The following is a 22,544-nucleotide window of genomic DNA, read 5'->3' as shown; positions in this document are numbered from 1 at the left end:
GAAGTCGATATAGGGCAAAGAAGCAATACCACAGCGTACAGTAATACTATAAATTGATAATAAGATAGTGCGAGAGTAGAGAAACGAACGTGATAAAATTTCATTATTGTAAATTATATTTTACCGGTTACACATTCAACGATTAGCAAAACGGATACAAAGTATGTTCTGAGAAAAAAAATGATGTTAAGAATTGTTATAGATGTATGTAAGTGTAGTGTTCTTAATAAAAAGATAGAAAAAAAGTACTAAAGACGCAGAAAATATCTAATATGGATGTAGCAGATAGCAATGTGATATCACACTGGATCCGTTCTATGGTCTCAGTGCGTTACTTTCAAATATGAAATGGCAGCAATAAATTTCGATAAGCGTCTATATTTAGCAGCTATTTACCCATGAGTCTATACTCCACATCATTTACAAGATAGCAACACTTTAACCATTAATTGACTGGAAGATAACAAAAGTATTAATTGATGATGTTTTAAATATACATAGAGAAAGTCTTCTTTCTATACAATTAAATACTAAAAGTGTACAGATGTAAAGCAAGCATTGGAAATGCGTTATAATTGGAATTTAACGCACAATCACAATAAAGTAACGTATAACTAACCCTAATAGCGTCCTGCAATAGTAATGTGATCGGTGGGGGTGACCAAGCAGACTGGAGTCGGACAGTATGATGTTTAGGGCAAAAGTGGACAAGACTTTTCGTTCCTCTTGACAATGCATAACATGTGTGAAATCTAGTTAAATAATCCCTTGTAAGGAAGACTTCAGTTCTGTCGATACAAATCAAGTTCTGTGACTGTGTCTGATTATTTTGTAAGTCCTAAATGAATGCTAAAGGAATTGTAGTTTCTGTCCTGATAAACGTTCTACACAGTTTTGGGAAAAAATATTTATATCATGGGCAAAGTTAAGTGGTGATGATTTCCCTACAACCCTAGTCATGGTGAAACAATTTTCTTAAGATTGACAGCAAAATTTTCATTTAAAATATCTTTTCTCATACCTTAGAATGTCACATATGACAAAAAACTCCAGAACTTTCAATTAAAATTTCAAATGCAATTTAAACTGAATGAAACAGAAAGATATACATTTTGTAAAGATTGTAGAGAAACATTCATGCACTTTTTTGGGATTTTGGGAATGTTGCCATTGACAGTCAATATGGTTATCTTTCATGTTTTTATTTAAGAAAAAAATATGATATTGAGTTACATAGAAGCGAACTATAATGGTCTTGGCATGGCATCATTCACAATTGTTTTGAGGACCAATTGAACATCTTAAAAAAGTTATTGAAATATAAAAAAATTCCTTCAGTTGGAGCTTGAAAAACCTTCCTATTTTTCACAAAATAGAGACATTTCGACTTTAATTCTTAGAAAAAAACAACAGAAAAACAACTAAAGCAACTGTAAGCAAATGTTTTGATGGTATTTCATTATTGACAATATGTAAAAGACCTCTCTAAAAGTTGGTATTGGAAAAAAGAGGTTATGCACAAACTGTGGAAGTAGAAAATGGCTTTACAAAAAAAATGTAGGATGTAGTGTATGTGTATAGTGGCTGCATATATATTAAGTGTGGAAAAATCATGACCATATGTTGATGAATGTAACAACAAAAAGATTAATAAGAAAAAACCAAATTAGCGACTGTTTCTCTCGTTGTCATTCTGTGGTCTGGTGGGGTGTGCTGTTCGGTGTCAGTATACGTAAGTGAAACAACAATATAAAGTGGGCTAACTATCTACTATTATAAGTAGACACAAACATACCACGCTCCCAAACCACACCACCGCATCGTTAACAAGGGAAGTCGACCTTAAATGACTTCAGCCCTTTTAATTGATAATAATTTTATTCGTCGTCCCTTGTTGTCACATACACGAGTGCTGAACTCCTGGCAGAACGAAATTGGTTCGCTAGATATTATTCATACGAAGTAAACGTTCTGTTGTCCTAGGAGTGAAGAGTCATCATTCGCTGTTCAATTGAGTAAGCTCCTCCCACTTTTGACCGACTTCTATTGAATAATTACGTCACTTTTAAATGACAATTTTATTGCATCAAATATAAATAAAAAGTCGTGTGAGTGTAAATATAGGGATTGCTTTTATGTTAACCATGCTTGTATGGAGCAATTCCTCTAAGAATATATACAATATGGGGCGCTAACGTTATTGGTATATAGCTGTCCACAAACAATCATGACTGGTATATCGCAAGGACGTCAGTATTTAACGTCAAACGATATCAACCTCAGCGCTATGACGTCAACTTCATACCCCAGTAGAGCACAAAACCGCCTGGTATATGCTTGAAGACTTAAAGCGTATTGGCATGTATTGTTGGGTGTCTGCATGCGTCATGGGAATTCGGTATGATGTATACCTCAAATCCTTTTTTCAATCTTATCAAGGTCTCATTGAAGCTTTATCCATACGTATGTGTTAAAATGCTATAATTCAATAGAACAAAATATATATTTTATTTTTATTATTGAAATATATTCTACATAGGGTTTGTGATGATTTACGATTTTAAACCAAATCAAGGTCGTGATAATGACTGTCATTTTACTGATTGCATGTTATGTTTACTTTATTAATATCCTGTATTCATGTACGGTTGTTTTAGGACGGCATCGCTATGTAACGAATGGACATGTTGACTACGACAAAATCATTCGGGGACCTCCATCTTCTTCACAGTGTACCTCACTGAGGCACATCTTATATCGCTATGTAACGGGTGTATATGAGGACTACGGCACAATCATTCGGGGACCTCCATCTTCTTCACAGTGTACCTCACTGAGGCACATCTTATATCGCTATGTAACGGGTGTATATGAGGACTACGGCACAATCATTCGGGGACTTCCATCTTCTTCACAGTGTACCTCACTGAGGCACATCTTATATCGCTATGTAACGGGTGTATATAGAGGACTACGGCACAATCATTCGGGGACCTCCATCTTCTTCACATTGTACCTCACTGAGGCACATCTTATATCGCTATGTAACGGGTGTATATGAGGACTACGGCACAATCATTCGGGGACCTCCATCTTCTTCACATTGTACCTCACTGAGGCACATCTTATATCGCTATGTAACGGGTGTATATGAGGACTACGGCACAATCATTCGGGGACCTCCATCTTCACAGTGTACCTCACTGAGGCACATCTTATAAATGTACCAGCAACGTTTGACATGCATAAGTCCTCTATTCCAAAGGTAAGTATTTCCTCTCCTCTTTTGGGACGAATGAAATATCATTGAATTATAGGTATTCTTGTTATACATATAGGTATTTGTTTCTGTGACTGAAGCAAAATCAGGTGTAGTTAAAATATTTATTCATCTAACTTTTTCTCAAAAGACATATGCATTTTTGTATGTTCTAATCGCCTCCCAAATCAACAATTATGCACATTCGTGGTGGTATGAAGACAATATCAAGCCATTTGATGGGTAAATGCTAATGTAACACCCATTATACAAGCCGCCGTCTGTCCCACGAAAGTTTAATAAATTGTTTTATACTTTGCAGTGGTTGTGAAAAGATGTGACTTTTGATTCCATATACTAGACATACACTGTATGCTAATCCTGGGATATGTAGCAATATTTCGAAAATGAGGAGTGCCGGGATTCATATTATGATAAAGGAGTACAAAAACAACACGCAACTGCAGAACAAATGTAGTTTTATATGTTGTATGAAGAACACCTAAAGATGGATTTTGGGGTGCAGAATATGTTTTGAATCTCGCACGTTTGTTTTTGCTTTTTGTTTGTTTTGTTTTTGTTTTAACCTTAATGCTTTATTTAGCTTTATTTGGTGACGTCAGTTTTATCCTTCGTCACAACAGGATTGTTTTTGTAACGATGCAAAGTCTAATGTGTAAGGGTAGGCTATAGGATTTAGTTACAAAGGGATAATACGGTTCTATATTTGAAAATGACTGAAAAGGCGGGTTTGGGGTAACGATCTTTACTTTGAGGTTGAAACAAAGTAAGCACGAATGAAGGATCTAGTTTTAATCATATTGTAATGGATTGGGTAGGAATCTGTTATTTTCACCAGATTTGGGGTACTGATAAATGGGGTACTAATAACTCAGCGTAATGATATAGTGCAGAAATAATGCTAAGTTTTACAAGTTATTAGAAAACAAAGTAGATTTATGTTGATGAGCCGTAAAACTGTAATAAACAAACAAACGAAATCGAGCGACAGAAATGATCCGAATAACCATCCAATAATATAAATCATCGGACTTTTCATAATTTCAGAAATGATGTCATTAATATAGGAAAACAATATCCGACATGCTAGATATTCAACAGATCGGGTTTTCGTTAGAGCTAGTTAAAAACATAATCAGATATGGGTTATACGGTGTATTAATGATAAAATAGTATTTATGAAATATTAAAAATGAATAGGGAATTTATTATTCGTTTGCCATCACATTAGTTAAAATATTTTGCAAATTTTTCAATTTCGGTTTGCTCGCAAAAAAAAAAAAAAAAATAAATAAAAAATTGTCGAACTCGTGTCATCGATCTATAATTACAGCAAACGAATTGGAAATTATCTAATCATTTGTAATATTTCAAAGTACAATTATACTGGGTTATCAGAGATTTTGAAGGACATAATAATACCGGGATATCTAATATAACAGATAATGTCTATACGATATAGGGACGAAAGGTAATATAAAGTTCATTTGCTATCGGATTATACAGGACTAATGCATGGTCACGTGAAGTTCTATTTATAGCATATGCTTAGAAACATCGAGTCAATCTTCCTTAAGTTTGTAAAATTTAAATATTGAAATATTCAGTGTGGAGTCCTATGGCTATTGTGGTTCTTGTAATTGCGACATGCGACATCAGATAATCCTTTTTACATTCACCAAAAAAACAATAATAATATAAAACTTAAGGATCTTGGATTCGCTCCAAACGGTGTTTTACCGCGCAAATAGAATATAATAATCTCGGTTATTATTGAATTCTTTCAGGGTGGTATAACACTATATTGTCCTCCATAATTTACACCCAACACCAAGATATTATATCATGTTCAATTATGAGCAAGATGATGAGGTATACAAGTGGAGTCGGGATATCTTGGATCATGTTTAATAAATTATATCTTTTATAGTGGTATCACACAGAAGCATACAACCAGAGACATCGAGCAGCGCACCCCATCCTGTCACATTATACTGACAACGGGAAAACCAGTCGTACCATTCTGTTTATGCTGAGCACTAAGCAGGAGCAAAGACTACCACATTTATAGACTATGGTGTGTCACGTCTAATAATCTAGAGTCTTCCTTCCAGGGTGAGCGCGGAGAGGTGGTGTCAAGGAAGACGATAGCAACAAAGGAAAGTCATGAAAGAAAAAATAAGATTCTTAATTTAGTTGCCTTTTACGATCATGCAACAGGAGCAGCAGACAGGCACAGTTCTAATTCCCTACCTGCAGTGCACTGCGGATGTCATTTGTTATACGCTGTACAAAGGTGCCGGGATATGATGTTACAACTCCATACCCACGTGTGTCACAAACTATACAAAACAATCTTTAGGTATTGGAAAAAGTGTTGGTAAGTGATATACGGATTGAGGAAATAAATATAGAGGATTCTTGAGTGTGCTGAGCATATTGGATTAGCAGCGAAGGCAGGAGTAGCTTAAGCTTACAAACACTGGATCAACCCTGATAGAAATATAGATTCCTGCTTTCACTTCGTCCCCTGAAAACAAGGATCTACATTTAATCAAGGATTATAGGAACAATGTACAACTCAGGAGAGAAATGTGCGGTCATATTGGGAACAAAAGCAGGGATGTGGATGATTATAAGACTAAAGGATAGCTGGTTACACCAAACAAGAGGTATCTGTTGAATCTATACGAAGTCTTTCTAGATACTCCGTCAGTAAATAGTATACAGGGTACAAAGTAACTTTAAAATTTGCTTAACGAAAACACATTGTAGTAAAACACTTTAACTAAAAACACATATAGTTTAACGGTTTAACCAAATGTAGAAACGAATTCATAAACTTCAAATTACATTTTATGTTTCGTGTTACATTTATTCAATGATGTATATATATATAAATATGCTATATTTGAAAAAAAAATGTTTACAAATTAGTGTTATAAAAATGCATTTGTGTTAAGCAAACTAAAGTATAGGATAAACGATAAGAAATGGAAAACAAAGAAATCATGCAACCAAAGCACTGTGAAATGTTACAGTTTATTGAAGATTAGTTTTGATTTTAATGATTGACTTTTAAACATTCAATGTTAGTGATGTCATTATAATAGTTACCTTGAAATTATTCATGTCAAAACGAATAACGCAGCAGTCATCATATGTTTGAGCTGTTTCTGTCTTTAGCCTTGGTTACACACGGGGTAAGGAGATTTGGGAACACATAAACCGGAGATTACACAAGGTAGATAAGGAAACTACTGGGTTCAGGAAAGGTTTATAAATAATAAATACAGATATACAGGAATGTATCATGGTAAAGCGCAGGAAGTGACATCACATACGCAAGCACTGTGGGATCACTACGTGATGTTCACTAGCCTTGAGCTGTGACGGCCGCCTGAGGTACCGACTGCGTCGCCGGAAGTGGTGTGGTGTTGTTGCTCCCTGTCGGACTCTGGCGAATTTTACATCCGGTAAAATCGATCCTAGCGGCGATATTGTTGTTCCATGCAAGGGGGATAAACCGCATACATTTGGCTGTAATGACACAGCCTAGAGAGTTCTTGACGGGCGTGTCCTGATCGGTATTCCCTGTGTATGTCTGTAAATAAGAAAAAAAAATATCTGTATTTCTCCTATTAAAGTGTTTACTATTAACTTTGTTAAATCAATGCCTTTCATACACGCACCAATATTAGCAACACATGTACATGGTTTTAGATACGTTTCTGTATCTGCTAAGCGGTCAGCATAAACAACTTGTTTGTCCTCTCTAAATATAATGCTACCTGGTGGGTGTGTTTGTTAGGAGTCTTCAGCGACATACTTCAGTGAGGTATTACTATAAAAAAAACAAGAAGACACAACACGAATATACACCATAGCCTCCACGCCAACACACGCACACTGCTGCACATTGAACACATGTAAGGCCGTCCTTAAACGTTCCTAGCTGTTAATAACACGTCAATCTAATAAATCAAAATAGATACTCATTTTCATTACAAGTACCAGTGCAGAGTCTTTTCATAGTGCTATCTCACTGTAACATTCCGCAAGAGACATAGCACAGCACACCCCACCTAGTCACACTATACTGAAAATGGGGAAACCAATCGCCCCAATTCCTTTATGATGATCATTAAACAGGAACATCAAATTCCTTTTTATAGACCATAGTGTGTCAGTTAGGAAGAAGAGAAAATATCATATCCTTAGTTTAGCCGCCTTTTACGAATAAAACGTCATAAACTGCATTTTATCCTTAAGAACATATAAACTAGGCTCTCGGATGGTTCTACCTAGACCACCAAACCTGCCTCTATATATATTATGAAAAAAAAAGAAAAAAAAGTCTAATTCACTGTACTATAGGGAGGTTTTGCAGACTAGGTTCTACCATACCTGATATGATAGAATAGAACCGATCACTAATACAATACGAGGTGGTGCATATATTAAAAAGTCAATAGCAGTCACCCAACATTCCACCTGTCACATATTGGTTATATAATGAGATGACATACCGTTCCAGCGCCAGTTCCTACTGGTTGCCACGTGACACAGTCGGTACTATACTGTAACTTGTACTGAGTGACCCAGTCCTGACAACAGCCATTACGACCCTGGGTAGTGACGTCACGAATTACCACCGGAGTTGAGAAGTTCACCTGAAATTAGTGACGTCAACAGTTAGACCATAACGTCAAGATGCTTTGAATAGAACACTTTAAAGATATTTGATACAGAAGTTTTACTTTACAATAAATATATGGAATAAATGGGCTTATTGTTAAAGTGCTAAAAAGTGACATTTGTTAAAGGCCCACTACCTTTCCGGAGAAAAATATAAAGGTTTATTAAAAACATTAATTACATCAGAAAATACATATCGATGGCCTAAGATGAGGTTACAACACCAAACAAATGCAAGATTTCCTGCGTAAAATATGACAACAGCTGAGAGTCATTTCGCTGTTTTGCCGTCTGGCGCAGTGATAGTCAACTACCGCGCGGTATTTAGGACGACGGCGGGAAACATAAGACGACCCGCGTTATGAAAATTAAAGTTTTATTTATTTCAATCAAATTGTTCAGAAGGTGATGGTACGTGTATTATTAACGGGAAGTTAATAACTTTTGCGACTCTACAAAATTATCGATCTCGTTTTACATTCCCATTTCAAAAATTAAAAGCCGTTTCGGAAAGGTAGTGGGCCTTTAATACTTTTTCTTCCCTATTGTTTGAGAAATGTTAAGCAATCATAAAAACGTCTGTTAAATGGGGTTATCTTTTACAAATACTTGACAAACATGTCACTTTTGATTAAAGAATCCCAACCCAAGAATGCGATCTGACAAAAGATTTTTTTCATAAAAATCCACCTTACTTCGATGGTTTTTCAGTAACCCGATATGTGTGGGTAACTCTGCGCGACAACTATATCTACAATAGGTTGACTTTGTTGAGATATGACTGAATCGATTGAATTGTGATTAAAATGCCACTGTATAATAGTCTTGAAATTATTGTAAATATCCTGAGAAGCCATACAATAGTTTGGAGTTTGTAGGCAGTTTTCTTAGTTGAGAGAAAAAAAAATCGGTGGGAGTATTAGAATATCTAGCATATTGAGGTGAGACGTATCATAAAAGTAACCGATAAATTTCCCCGATCAGGTCCGAAATCTTGTATGTTAGAAACAGCACTACACAGATACACAACTTAGCTCCATAGCTATGTCTGATCATCTTACCTATCAATCAATTTACCTTTATTTATCTTACCTGTTAATCATCCACCTGAACTTATCTCACCTGTAAGTATTGATTGACATTGTTAGTATCGGGAGACCAGGCACCCATCTGGAGATTTCCGTTAAAGTCCAGAACTTCCTTCTGGTTGAGGACACCTCGGTCAGGAGAGTACACCTGGGTCGTGTCTGTTTGATCCTTTTCTGACGAGGCTGACATCGTGAAGGAGGCACCGTAGGGTGACGTCAGCAGGCTGTCCCCACACGATGCTGGAGTTGAAAATATAAACGGTTTATTGTGTGTTTATTTTACGTCCTATCTGAAATTGAGATTAACCTGAATACATAATGACTGTCGTTGATTTTGTAGCTATCCTCGTAACTCTAATGTTAACAGTAGTGTAAAAAGCTTTAAAGCGGAATTGAACTCTTAACCTAAGATTCATTATGAAATAAAGATATCCGAATTCTGAAATCCACGTATACAGAAATAAATAAATTATCTTAGACATAAAGACAAACAATAGGTTGTAATGCGTTAAACTTTCATCGTGTATGTTGTTGCAGATGTACCGAAGAATGATTTTCCTTGGCAAAAGTTTAGCATTGTAGCGTTTCATTTGTATATTAATCTTATTATCTAAAACAATAGTGCTAACTGTTTGACTTAGCGGGTAACGCTGTTGTCATCACTGCTGCCGTGGTTGTCTGCGCCTGCGCTGTTGTTGTTGCTGACGCCATTGTTGTCTGAGTGACGTCACAACCTATGATGTCCATCCTCATGGCGATGTGATGATGCCAAGTAGCCGGGTTGACCCGGATGCATTTTGCTGTGACCTGCGCAGTGAGGTTGTTCGTCACCACTGTGTCCTCGTCTGTATTTCCGGTAAATGTCTACATGGATAGAAAATGATATGCTAATGCATTTAGTGCAAGTTGAAAATGTTAAAACTTTATTTTAAAATCGCCATCATTACGTAATTAAATAATGCTTGACAAATCCTACAAAGGAAGAAGGTCAGCTCTCTTTCGTAATATGATTTATGAAGAGTTCCGAAAGAAAGTGTGACTATAAATATGACTCTTATGTGATGTATTTATCGACACCTGCCTTATACGACACAATTATTCGGTCCTACAACGTGTCGTTTAAGGTTTTAATGTATGTCTATATGAATATTGAACAAAATATAATATCTATCATTATAAAGTATAATTGATCAGACGGTAACAAAGTAACTGTCAGTGGGACAAACCTGGGGAACATCAGTCCATGTGGTACAGTCGGTACTGTACTGGAGCTTGTAGGTCGTGACCCACTGTTGACAACAGCCGTGTCTTCCTTGTGTAGAAACAGCACTGATTGTCTTAGGATTGGGGAACTCAACCTGTACAAAAAAACTCACTACAATTAATACTTCTTTTTATAGAAACAGCACTGATAGCCCGAGGATAAAGAACTCAATCTGTAGAAAAACACAGTAATTAATACATTAGTAACTCAAAGAATCATGAAGAATTACAATTATAGTTAACCTTATTTTAAAGTATGACGCAATTTCCGATGTTTTCTCGATACAGATTATGGAACCACCAGTTTGCATTCATAGTCTGATATTCGTACAAGAATAACGAAGTCCTTTTTATGTTAACTACTATATTCCATTGAAAGTCATTTATGGTCGTCTCCTTCTTTATGATTGTATAATAATTATTTGGGTATTTTATTTCATCTTTTTAATAGCTGTAAACTTATTTATTGTTACACTTTTAACATTATTAATAAAAAATATCGCTTTTTGGCTTTTTACCAACAATTTTATTCATCAAGCAATAGTCTTTTCTAAAACATCATGCTAAGCTTTAGTTCCAGTAGAGATAATAAGCTAGGCATCTTCCAACGATAACCGATATTTTACCTGTATGTATTGACTGGTATCCAAGTTACCGCGGCCCAGGCTCCAATCAGCAGGTTTCCAGCGGCGTCCTTGGTTTCGACTGTGTTCAGAAGGCCTTGTGCAGCGCTGTACACTTTGGATGGGTTATTAGCAGCGAACTCAGAGGATGACGATAGAACGACTCCACCTAGAGCTTGTTTCGTCGCTGGATCAAATACTATGTGGTCCGAGCAGGAACCTTATCGGGGAGGAAAGAGTTATGTTATTGCACTAAATATAAACAATCGTTGTATGTCGTTAACGCCCTAAGGAATCTTTTTATCAAATATATTTCCACGATTACTAACTTGATAAATATTGTATTTATTCTAATCCCACCAATGATTGGCTTTGCTTTGTTTTGCTAGATATTCTGTGAGACGAAAAGGTCAATACATTGCTGGATGAATGAGCTGGCATGTGTTTGTATACATTACCTAAACCAGGAATTCGAGGTGATTAAGGTGTCGGCTATTCTTTTTTCTTATCTAACTATATATTTCGTTTTGTTTTCTGATTTTTTTAAAAGTTCGTTTAGTTTAGTTTTAATACATTTCAGGTTAGGACGAAGAGAAAAATACAAAATAGCCATAGCAATTCCACCGACCTTCATGTTTCTAGCGACCAACCAACCTCCATATATCAAAGAAGAAAGGGATTGGATGGGACGGGATGGACATGCTTCCATTTAATAGTGGAAGCATAATGATTCCAGGATTAATATGTTATATCTGTTACCATGCATTGGTGACTTACTTGTTGCCTTCTGTGGCGCTATAGCCACTGTTGTAGCGGACTGCGCCCCCGTTGTCGAAAGTCCTGAGCCTGATGTTACAACTGGTTTGATAGTTGTAGTCGGCTGGGTAGTAACTGGAACAGTGGTTGGCTGTGTTGTAACTGGAACAGTGGTTGGCTGTGTAGTGACGGGGGTGGTCGTCGGTTGTGTCGTCACGGGGGTGGTTGTCGGTTGAGTTGTTACGGGGGCGGTGGTTGGTTGGGTGGTAGTTGCTGGGGGTACCGTAGTGGTCGGTGTGACGTCACATCCAATCAGTTCTAGTCTCATCGAGATATGGTGGTTCCATGCTGACGGGTTAATACGGACACATTTAGCAGTGATCGGGGTAGGTAGGGTTTGGGTCACCACTGTGGACTCGTCCGTGTTCCCTGTCAAATCCTGAAAACAACACAGAAGACAAAAATATGAACCGTACAAAAGGGGAAAGATATTTGTTATATACAATATAAATAAAAACTGAGTCTCGCAGAAAAGCTGAAAATGTTAAAAGGTATTATAGAAATTGAAAATAGAGGTTACAATTAGAGGAAATTATCTATCCAGACTTTCGTTGTTGTCCATCCAGGATATCAACATATCATCCAAGACAGATAAAATAAATAAAATAACTACGTAATGTTTAATGTTAATGTTATAGTTCGTTTTAAGGTGACACCTGATTTTAATTCGAAATCCCACCAGTTTAAGTATTTGACAGATCTTTTGTTAGATATTCTATTTGACGACAAGGTCATTACATTGCTGGATGGATGTCGCTTGTCTATGTGTGTTATACATTACATTATTCTTGAAGGATGTGAATTTCTGTAATGTTTCAAACAAAATTAGTATTCTTGGTGGTTGTCTAACTTATATGTGACGTTTCTTAAAATAGTGTATTCTGAAAGGATGTGTGTATCTGTAATGTTTCTAAACAAATATAGTATTCCTGGTTAGGACGTCGAGAAAAAATGACAAAATAGCCATAGCAATTCCACGACCTTCATGTCTCTCGCGGCCATACAACAGTCCCTTATAGCCAAAGAAGAAAGGGATTGGATGTTCCACGGGACAAGAGACAACACGAAATACCCGCAGTTCCAGTGCACTCAATATCGCACAAACATGCATTGCAACAACCGCCATACATGGGAGGCCGTTCCTTACTATGACATAGTGTTAAAGGACAAGCATAATGATTCCAGGATTAATATGTTATATCTGTTACCATGCATTGGTGACTTACTTGTTGCCTTCTGTGGCGCTATAGCCACTGTTGTAGCGGACTGCGCCCCCGTTGTCGAAAGTCCTGAGCCTGATGTTACAACTGGTTTGATAGTTGTAGTCGGCTGGGTAGTAACGGGAACAGTGGTTGGCTGTGTTGTAACTGGAACAGTGGTTGGCTGTGTAGTGACAGAGGTGGTCGTCGGTTGTGTCGTCACGGGGGTGGTTGTCGGTTGAGTTGTTACGGGGGCGGTGGTTGGTTGGGTGGTAGTTGCTGGGGGTACCGTAGTGGTCGGTGTGACGTCACATCCAATCAGTTCTAGTCTCATCGAGATATGGTGGTTCCATGCTGACGGGTTAATACGGACACATTTAGCAGTGATCGGGGTAGGTAGGGTTTGGGTCACCACTGTGGACTCGTCCGTGTTCCCTGTCAAATCCTGAAAACAACACAGAAGACAGAAATATGAACCGTACAAAAGGGAAAGATATTTGTTATATACAATATAAATAAAAACTGAGTCTCGCAGAAAAGCTGAAAATGTTAAAAGGTATGATAGAAATTGAAAATAGAGGTTACAATTAGAGGAAATTATCTATCCAGACTTTCGTTGTTGTCCATCCAGGATATCAACATATCATCCAAGACAGATAAAATAAATAAAATAACTACGTAATGTTCAATGTTAATGTTATAGTTCGTTTTAAGGTCACACCTGATTTTAATTCGAAATTAAAGTTAAAGATTCACAGATCTTTGTTTTATTTATTTGTTTCGTATTCTTAGAGGATGTCGTGTATTTGTGATGTTTACAATAGTGTATTCTTGAAGGATGTCGTGTATCTGTAATGTTTCTAAACAAAAATAGTATTCTTGGAGGATGTCGTGTATTTGTGACGTTTCTTAACAATAATGTATTCTTGAAGGATGTCGTGTATCTGTAATGTTTCTAAACAAAAATAGTATTCTTGGAGGATGTCGTGTATTTGTGACGGATGGGGTGTGTTGCTTGGTGTCTTCGGCGGCATGCTTCAGTGATATATCACTATAAAAAGGGCAACAGTTCCACTATACAAGAAGACAACACGAACATACCGCAGTCTCCCAGTGCACTCATCTCGCACAACATGCACGCAACACACCGCACACATGGGAGGCCGTCCTTACATGACCATAGCTGTTAATAGGACGTTAATAAATCAAACAAACAAACAAACAAACAAACAAACAAACAATCTTAACAATAGTGTATTCTTGAAGGATGTCGTGTATCTGTAATGTTTCTAAACAATAATAGTATTCTTGGAGGATGTCGTGTATTTGTGACGTTTCTTAACAATAATTGTATTCTCGGAGGATGAAGTGTATTTGATAACTGGTCTATTTTCTAGCTCAACCTACCCAGTTTTACTGATGATACCGCAGCCTACCAATACCGTTCATACTGATACCGCAGCCTACCAATACCGTTCATGATACCGCAGCCTACCAATACCGTTCATACTGATACCGCAGCCTACCAATACCGTTCATACTGATACCGCTGCCTACCAATACCGTTCATACTAATACCGCTGCCTACCAATACCGTTCATACTAATACCGCTGCCTACCAATACCCTTCATACTAATACCGCTGCCTACCAATACCCTTCATACTAATACCGCTGCCTACCAATACCGTTCATACTAATACCGCTGTCTACCAATACCGTTCATACTGATACCGCTGCCTACCAATACCGTTCATACTAATAGCGTTGCCTACCAATACCGTTCATACTAATACCTAATAACTGGAGGAACTGTCTTCAGTATGATATTACCTGAGGAAGTGTCTGCCACGTCTGACAGTCGTTGCTGTACTGTACTTTGTACTTAGTGACCCACTGTTTACAACAGCCATTACGTCCTTGTGTAGAAATAGCACTGATGTCTTTTGCACTCGGAAATTCGACCTGAAAAAAGACATAAAAACAAGATTGATCACACATTTCGTTAGGTCCTCATATTTCGAAGAGATTGTATTAAAGTATTTTCTTAGATTTTCGACATTCTCATATTAGGTCGTTCTTCACAATTTCTCCCATACTTCACAGGGATATCCCGTGGTTGCTAGGAAAAGATATAAAAGGGGGTTGTAAGACAGCTCACTAGACAATTACGTTACGTCATCAATGCATATCCGCGGCGTACATTGTAGATTACATCATCAATTTTGACGCATAACGACGTTCCTACATAATGGTTGTATAAAAGCATAAAAAGACCTAAAGGACATAAAAGCTGGAAAGTATGGGAATAAAAGAATCAAACATGGGTCTATCAAGTGGACAGGGATATGCCAACTCTCGTGAAAGATTTTGGGCGACAACCCTCGACAAGCCTTAGGTTGATAAGCCAAAATCTCTCACTCGGGTCGAGATATCCCTGTCCACTTGACAGACTCATGTAAGATTCTATTAATCCCAATTAGATATATCAAAGCCAAACCGGTAAACCATCGAATGCAAGGTCATCGCTTTGTTTTTTGCATATAAAGTGTTTATCAGCATGGCATCTGAAAACATATTCAGTATCGGGAATAAGAACTTCGTAAGCAGTAAGTATGACTAGTAAATCGTTAGAGATCGTCATGTGACGGATTTGGAATATGAACTTGTAATACTAGCATCATGCGTCATAGACTTAGATTACCTGTATGTACTGCTTTGTGTCAAGTGTCCCAGCAGACCAGCCGCCGAGAAGGACATTACCCGACTGGTCCTTTTCTTGTTTCGCATTAAGGAATACACGTGAGGGTCCATACACGTGATTCGAATCAGTAGCGCCGTATTCCGAGGAGGCTGTTACAGTGACCCCAGTTTTCGGCGTGGTTCCACTGTCAAACACAAGCTTATCAGAGCATGGCGCTGAAATAAACATGCAAAGGAGAATGGAATCAGTATGTGAACACCAATGCAAAAACTCAATTAGACACAATAACAATTCATCTAATATCAATATCCTCCTGTAATAAGGTAGAATAATTTCTCTTCAACGTTTGCTGTTGTATGTTGGTTGGGTATTATTCTCAGCATATAAAGCCATTAAATGACAACTTCCCATATTGGTTACGTTTCTCGTACTATATAATGACTCATAAATCATAAAAAGTTATTTGTTGAACAGCTTTCGTTTATTACTCCAAGCTTTTGAATGTGTCACCTTAATGAAGTCATAATGCATGAAAGGGTTTATTTTTCTGTGCAGGTCTACCCCACACTGGATATCAGAGAAATATTCTCTCTTAACGAATGATAATTGTATTTTTACATTTAAATGATGCAATATACAATTATGCCTGTGAATTGGGTATTTTTTTGTACAAATAAAACGATTTTTGAACTGATTGGCAGTTACAACAGAAAACAGGTGAAATTATATTATTCATTGCGTAAAGGTAGACGAGGCATAAAAAAAATAAAAAAAAGAAGCCCGGGAATAACATCAGGCATTTTAGGCAAACAAGTTTATTGATTTAAATGTTTTCCATTAAAAAGAAGATAATCCCACATGTCAGAGTATTATTTACACAACAGGTTAACTAAACAGGAGATCTGCTAAAAGAGTTTCAAATGGATCCTTAAGCCAGCTCCTCCGCCAGTTACGTCTTTTTTGTGCGCAAACCACATGATGAAAGGTTGTTTGTTTTTCGTTGGGGAGTGAGCACCCTAAAAAACAATGTTCATATGACAGCCATCAATGTGATCGCCAAAGAGGACACATAGAGACGAAAACATGATAAAGAACACAATATTGGCGAAGGTATCATATTTATTTAGAAAAAAAGAAATCATCTTCACTAGAATGGCTGGAACTCCCTACATTTTTTTTCTGTGCGTGTGTCGTAATCCTGTTGTGTCCAGAAACTACAAGGCGTTCTGTCGGATTCGTCACCTCGTGCCTTTGCTACTGTGTTACATACGACATTAAGACGCCCTTAATGAGAATAGCACCACGCGCCTTACGGGGAGTTTTTCCTATGTGTTGACCGCCACAACAAGCCTCAGATTAAGAATATTTATACCCTATTAATCCGATGTGGATAACATTGATGTGTCAGATGACTTTGTTTGGCACTTGTTTAAGTAACCATTAGTTAAATATTGGCGTGTTTATCTGTCGTGCACCAGTTTGTGCGTCCTGTTTATGAGACAACGAAAGCTAACTCAGGAGGTCTATGGCAGAGAAAACAGTTCTGAATGGTGTTTTATTTCTCGGTTGTTTAACCTCTTTCTTAGTCAGGTCCATAAAGGAACGGATGCTGCTGAGGCATCTTTTAAGAAAATCGTTATTTTTCAAAGGATAAAAGGGGAAATACCATTTACTGAGAGGATATTTAGAATTTAATACAATTAACATTTTATACAAAATTAAAATTTAGTGACATGTATTTGGAGAAGGTTGACACATTAATTTAAATAGTAGGTTGTTTAACGTTCTTTTTACAGCTAAGATCATCACAGTGCCGCCATAACTCGGCGATTTAATATGCTTATTTTTGCTTCAGTAGTCTACTAGCATTGAAAACCATAAAGTATGATGAATCAAGTTATGAAAACACATTCAAATGGACAGACAAAATCGTGCAATTGGCTGCAAGCATTAGTTTCAAAACAAAATCTATGAACTGTTAAATTCTTGTCTTTTATGCCTTAAGATATTACTTAAAGATTAGTAATAAAACTGTGAAAAAATGAAATGAAATTGTAGAATACAACTAGGCTGCTTTATGGTCTGACTGGGTGTACTCATTTCACTGCAACGTATCTTTTTCTGACCTTATTTGTAGAAATGTACTTTTAAAAAACCTATGCATTGTAATTTTTCTAATGTTGGTAACTTCTGGTGGTAAATAACATATTAAAAGCTTATCTTGATTCGTGTGTATGAAAAGTACAGCACATATAACTTTAGGGTAATAACAATCCTCAAATGAGATATATACACACACACGGGCTTTAAAATCGTAAAATATCTTAAAGATGGGATTTCTTCTTTTCTTTCTTTCTTCCTTGAGTGTTCACCCCTGTTAGGAAGGCTTTGGGGGTTCTTCCGTGACCATGACACCAACATTGTAAGTCTCTAAAAGCAGTTGTATCCGGTCCTTCTTAACGCTCAGCATAAAAGGATTCAGACGATATTTGCTCTCGTTGTCAGTTTAATGTGACAGTATGAGTTCTTTTTGGTGTCTTTGGCAACATACTTCAATGATATAGTAAGAGCTAAATGTTGGGCACGAGTTCCAAAAACGTAAATATAAACATTAACACATGCGATACATTGCATGCTGTGGAGGTAGTGTATTGTGAATGTTATGTTATACGTATTACAAGAGACCATACATATTATAATAAAAGATAGTTGCATGCTTAAATGTTAAGCGTGTAGTCTTGTCTTATAATTCCAGATTTCTATATATATATTGTTAAATGCTATCTCGCCGAGTAATACTGTCATAGACATGAACAACAAACCAAACATTACATAAACACCAATAACCTTGGAAACTATTTTTTTAGCAAATTCAATCAACACAACATTTTCAGCGCACAGGAAAACTAACGATAAAACATTAATGTTTACAGCTATATCGACACAAATTAAAGTATATACATAGAGTTAACTGGTACTGTTACACGGTGCTGTGATGGTATATACTTATTTTTGCATACCAATTTATGGATCGACTGTACAAACTAAAAAAACTTATTATAATCCGCGTAAAATGCGTATTGTTTCGGTACGCTACCCTTCCTCTTTACTATATTAGTTTTGGTATTATTTTGACATTAATGTGATGGTCAATATCCGCTTTTAGTTTAAGTTGATATTTTATACGTGTCGTGACAATAGCCTAGCGACTCTCTGTTTTCTGAGGGCTGTGAGCGGATGCCCCGCTACACACCGCATACAATGGAGTCTTTCCTTACATTGCCCTGGCTGTTAATAGGACGTTAATTAATTCAAACAGTGTGATAGTGTCTCTCTTTTTTCTATATACTAATTCTTATAATCTGATAGTGTTTTGCTGATCTTTACAGCAAAAACGTCGAGCATAAATATTGCATAAATCTGACACAGAAAGAGCTTGTGATCCTATTCTCTGGATGTTGATCAACAGCCTACAACCAGTGTGGTCGTGATACATACGAACTGCTTCAGCTATGGCGGCCGGTCAGTGCAAAGGCATACGTAATGATCTCAACAAAAAGTTCACCCATGCGTTATTTACTAGTAATAAATCATTTACAATATGCAATTACAGATGTATATACAGGTCGATTGACATTTTTTTGAATAAAATAGGGTTTTTAAAGTTTAAATTCTGCTGGTTTTTGAGGTGAGAAAAATTTCCATTATGCTTATTTTTTTTAACAAATCAAGAAGGGGTTATGTAGGTCGCAGAATACGACACCTTTATCTACCCCGATACTCAGAATATTGGTTGGTTCATAACCTCCTGTTGAAAATCCTACCTGTCAATTGTCTATGTACATTGTTTCTACACCACGACGTTGTCTGGATTAAACGTCATCGGTAAACTAATCCAATGAACGGCACGAACTTCATCTCCCCTTTGTTCCGGCTCGTAAAGTTTATATAAGTTTACATACCATAGCGATATGTCGGTCGTCGTAAAATCAATATTTGAAAAATCAAATTTAAAAATATGTTTTTAACAATGTTTGAATATATTAGTAAATAAGTTTTGATTACTTTGTTTTTTATATTCTAATAATCATAATATCAGTAAGTGAATAGTCGGGCAAAGAAAACCAGTCTAAATGCGTTCATTGGCCTTCCAAAAGTTCTCACATATTAATACGACGGTCAAGTTCTGCCTAGTTTCCCAGTTCTGACCATTAAAGTAAAGAAAAGTTGAAAGCATTGAAAACGAGGCTGTGTGGAAATGTAACCACGGACATAGTGAGCCGGGAGGACGTTTTAGAATTCCCATACTTTAAATTAATTTCTTCGTACGCAGACAGATTTTGACGAGAGATTTTATTTTTCCATTTCATAAGAAATTATACTGGATACATTCACACCATTTTTACCGACTTTAGCCATCCTTGCCCGACTGTTCACTTTAACTTAAACTCAGAAATTGAAATTACAAATATTCTTTATTTTTTATTTCGTTCTAATGTTTTAGTGTTTCAGATTTTAACTTAAAACTTTTTTTACATAATAAAAGTATTAAAAATCTGCCTTTTTATGCAATCGACATTTCATTCACAAGTTACCAAAATTTTATGTTAAAAATTATAATTAATGAAAGAGTCGTTATAAAAATATCCTCTTTTATTCATTCAAATTACCTTTTTTGATTTTTAATGATATCATTTTTAAACACCGAGTCCTGTTCTTAATTAGGCATATGTCAAATATTTTAGTATACAGTGCAGCTATAAAATTCACTTGATAATAATAATTGGTTTCAATCTTAGTAACAGTTTTGTCAAGTTTATCAATGGTGGCACTGCAGAATATTGAATTCACAGTTTGCGATATAATTATTATGTGACCGTTTAAGAATGAACAAAATTCTGACGGCTCTCGTCTATAATTTGAAATCAGAAAAGTTCGACATATTATAATTATCATGTAATAATATAAGACTCTTTCATATGTGGATATGAAGGATAGGGATATTCTACCCGAGGGTCACAAAATGTAGTAAAACCCGAGACTTGCCGAGGGTTTTGCAACATTTTGTGATCCCGAGGGTAGAATATCCCTATCCTTCATATCCACTGATGAAAGAGTATTTTTCTTTCATACCACGACGTTTTACTGCAATTTTACAACTATAACATCCCGCCATTTTGAAATAAATTCGAAGAAATCCATGACTGGAAGTCAATTTCCATACATGAAAAATTACGTGATATTTTCAACACAAAATCCGTTGCTTGCATCTTTTATAGTAAAACCAGTCAATTTTGTGAAAAAAATGTTAAAATTTTACCGAGGAAATAGAGATTTTGTTGACGCCGTGACGTCCCAAGGCTTTATTGCATGGGTAGCCATGCAATACAGCCTCAGGCGACATGAGTGTATTGCCCTAGATCAGCCAGTATTACACGCGTAGGTATGAAAGAAAACTGTTTACGTTATCTGTTTAACACCATTGTTTTCCAGCTGTCCTCAGGTTTTAGGCCTCTAAGTTTCCTTGTGACTGGTTTTCATTAAAGATGCTAAACCGCTGATGAATGGTATTGTTTTGTTTCTCTAATAAAAACAGGTTTAGTATTTTCCTTCAGTTACAAAAGTTTCTTATTTTACACCATTACTACTAACGAAAAGTTCAAGCTTCTTATTTGATTTCGAGATAAAAAAAATAAAAATAATTTATTGCGCCCATTAAAACATCCATAGCCCTCTGCCCTATATAGAATGAAGTTATTTTATGTATGATTTTTTGTTTGTTAATTAGACATACATTTACATATACATGAGAAAACATCAATTATTGTTCAAATGATGAGTATCGTTTATGCTCTGTCGGCGGTGGGGCATCTTCACCAACAGCAAATCATAGTCTTATTTGTCAAATTCCTAATAATTATTTTTATTTATGGATTATAGACACAAAAATGTCGTAATTATTTACTGAAAAGAAAGATTTAAAATATCAATTTTTCATATTTATTTGCGTATTAAAGATGCTCCACCGCCGACAGAGCATAAATGATATACATCATTTGAAAAATAAGTGGTGTTTAATCGTGTATGTATATATCTCATTAACACAAAACATAATATAAAATTATTTATTTTGCCTTTGGTGCGTTCGCAATCAGTACTTCATTCCATATAGGATAATAGTGTCATGGAATATTTTCGAGATGCATTATTTATTTTATTTTTAACTTGAAGTAAAATTAGAATCTCAAACTTTTCAATGGTGGTAATGGTGTAATGTAGGTACTTTTTGTAACTGAAGAAAAATATCTAATCGTCTGCTCCTAATTTTGATAGAGAAAAAAAATACCATTTGTCAGCGTTGGAGCATCAAAAGTGTTAATTAAGAATACGTTGTGGTAGGTGCATTCAAAGACTACGTCAGTACCAGTTGAAAGATAATATGTCCATGTTTCCAATACAAATTAAATGTATATAGACATCATTGACAGAATATGAATCATTTCGATTCAACGATAACATTATAAAAATTATTTACGAAATGAAATTTAAAACTTACCCGAAAATATTCCGCAAAAGCAAGCGAAAAGAACACACACCGTCCGCAATTGAATGACCGCCATTCTGCTCTAATCTTACATCAGTTGTAGTCTCCCCGTTATCTAAATTAGTCCGACATTTTTAAACATTTCACACCGGAACTTGATAGAGACATTTACACAACGGAAAAAAGCAAAGAAGTCAGAGTAGCCGGAGCTATACAGAGATGATTCAGAAAGGTACGGAGGCCCATACGTAACAGGGACGGCAGTACTTTATTGGTACAAGTGACAGAACAGGTTGTTTGGAATGTACCTGGGATAAAACGTTGGATGAA

At 36.2% G+C, this 22,544-nt stretch overlaps 1 protein-coding gene across 1 annotated transcript in view; it reads right to left on the bottom strand.

Annotated features, from left to right (window-relative positions):
* The window catches only part of LOC138319557 (platelet binding protein GspB-like), a 42,617-nt gene extending 20,211 nt beyond the window's left edge, over positions 1-22,406 (bottom strand). The window contains exons 1-12 of the mRNA XM_069262709.1: positions 22,227-22,406; positions 15,671-15,885; positions 14,800-14,931; positions 12,995-13,412; positions 11,730-12,137; positions 10,985-11,172; positions 10,293-10,424; positions 9,696-9,930; positions 9,101-9,306; positions 7,810-7,953; positions 6,658-6,884; positions 5,300-5,319 (exon numbers count right to left, since the gene is read on the bottom strand). Coding sequence (XP_069118810.1) covers positions 5,300-5,319; positions 6,658-6,884; positions 7,810-7,953; positions 9,101-9,306; positions 9,696-9,930; positions 10,293-10,424; positions 10,985-11,172; positions 11,730-12,137; positions 12,995-13,412; positions 14,800-14,931; positions 15,671-15,885; positions 22,227-22,290 — 2,389 coding nt within the window. The 5' untranslated portion in view covers positions 22,291-22,406. The remainder of the gene's footprint in view (positions 1-5,299; positions 5,320-6,657; positions 6,885-7,809; positions 7,954-9,100; positions 9,307-9,695; positions 9,931-10,292; positions 10,425-10,984; positions 11,173-11,729; positions 12,138-12,994; positions 13,413-14,799; positions 14,932-15,670; positions 15,886-22,226) is intronic.
* Positions 22,407-22,544: the final 138 nt, after the last annotated feature.

This window comes from Argopecten irradians, chromosome 3 (genome assembly GCF_041381155.1).
Source record: "Argopecten irradians isolate NY chromosome 3, Ai_NY, whole genome shotgun sequence".
NCBI classification, from domain to species: domain Eukaryota; kingdom Metazoa; phylum Mollusca; class Bivalvia; order Pectinida; family Pectinidae; genus Argopecten; species Argopecten irradians.
The sequence above is the reverse complement of the archived record's forward strand: the minus strand, read 5'-3'. Positions and strand labels throughout refer to the sequence as shown.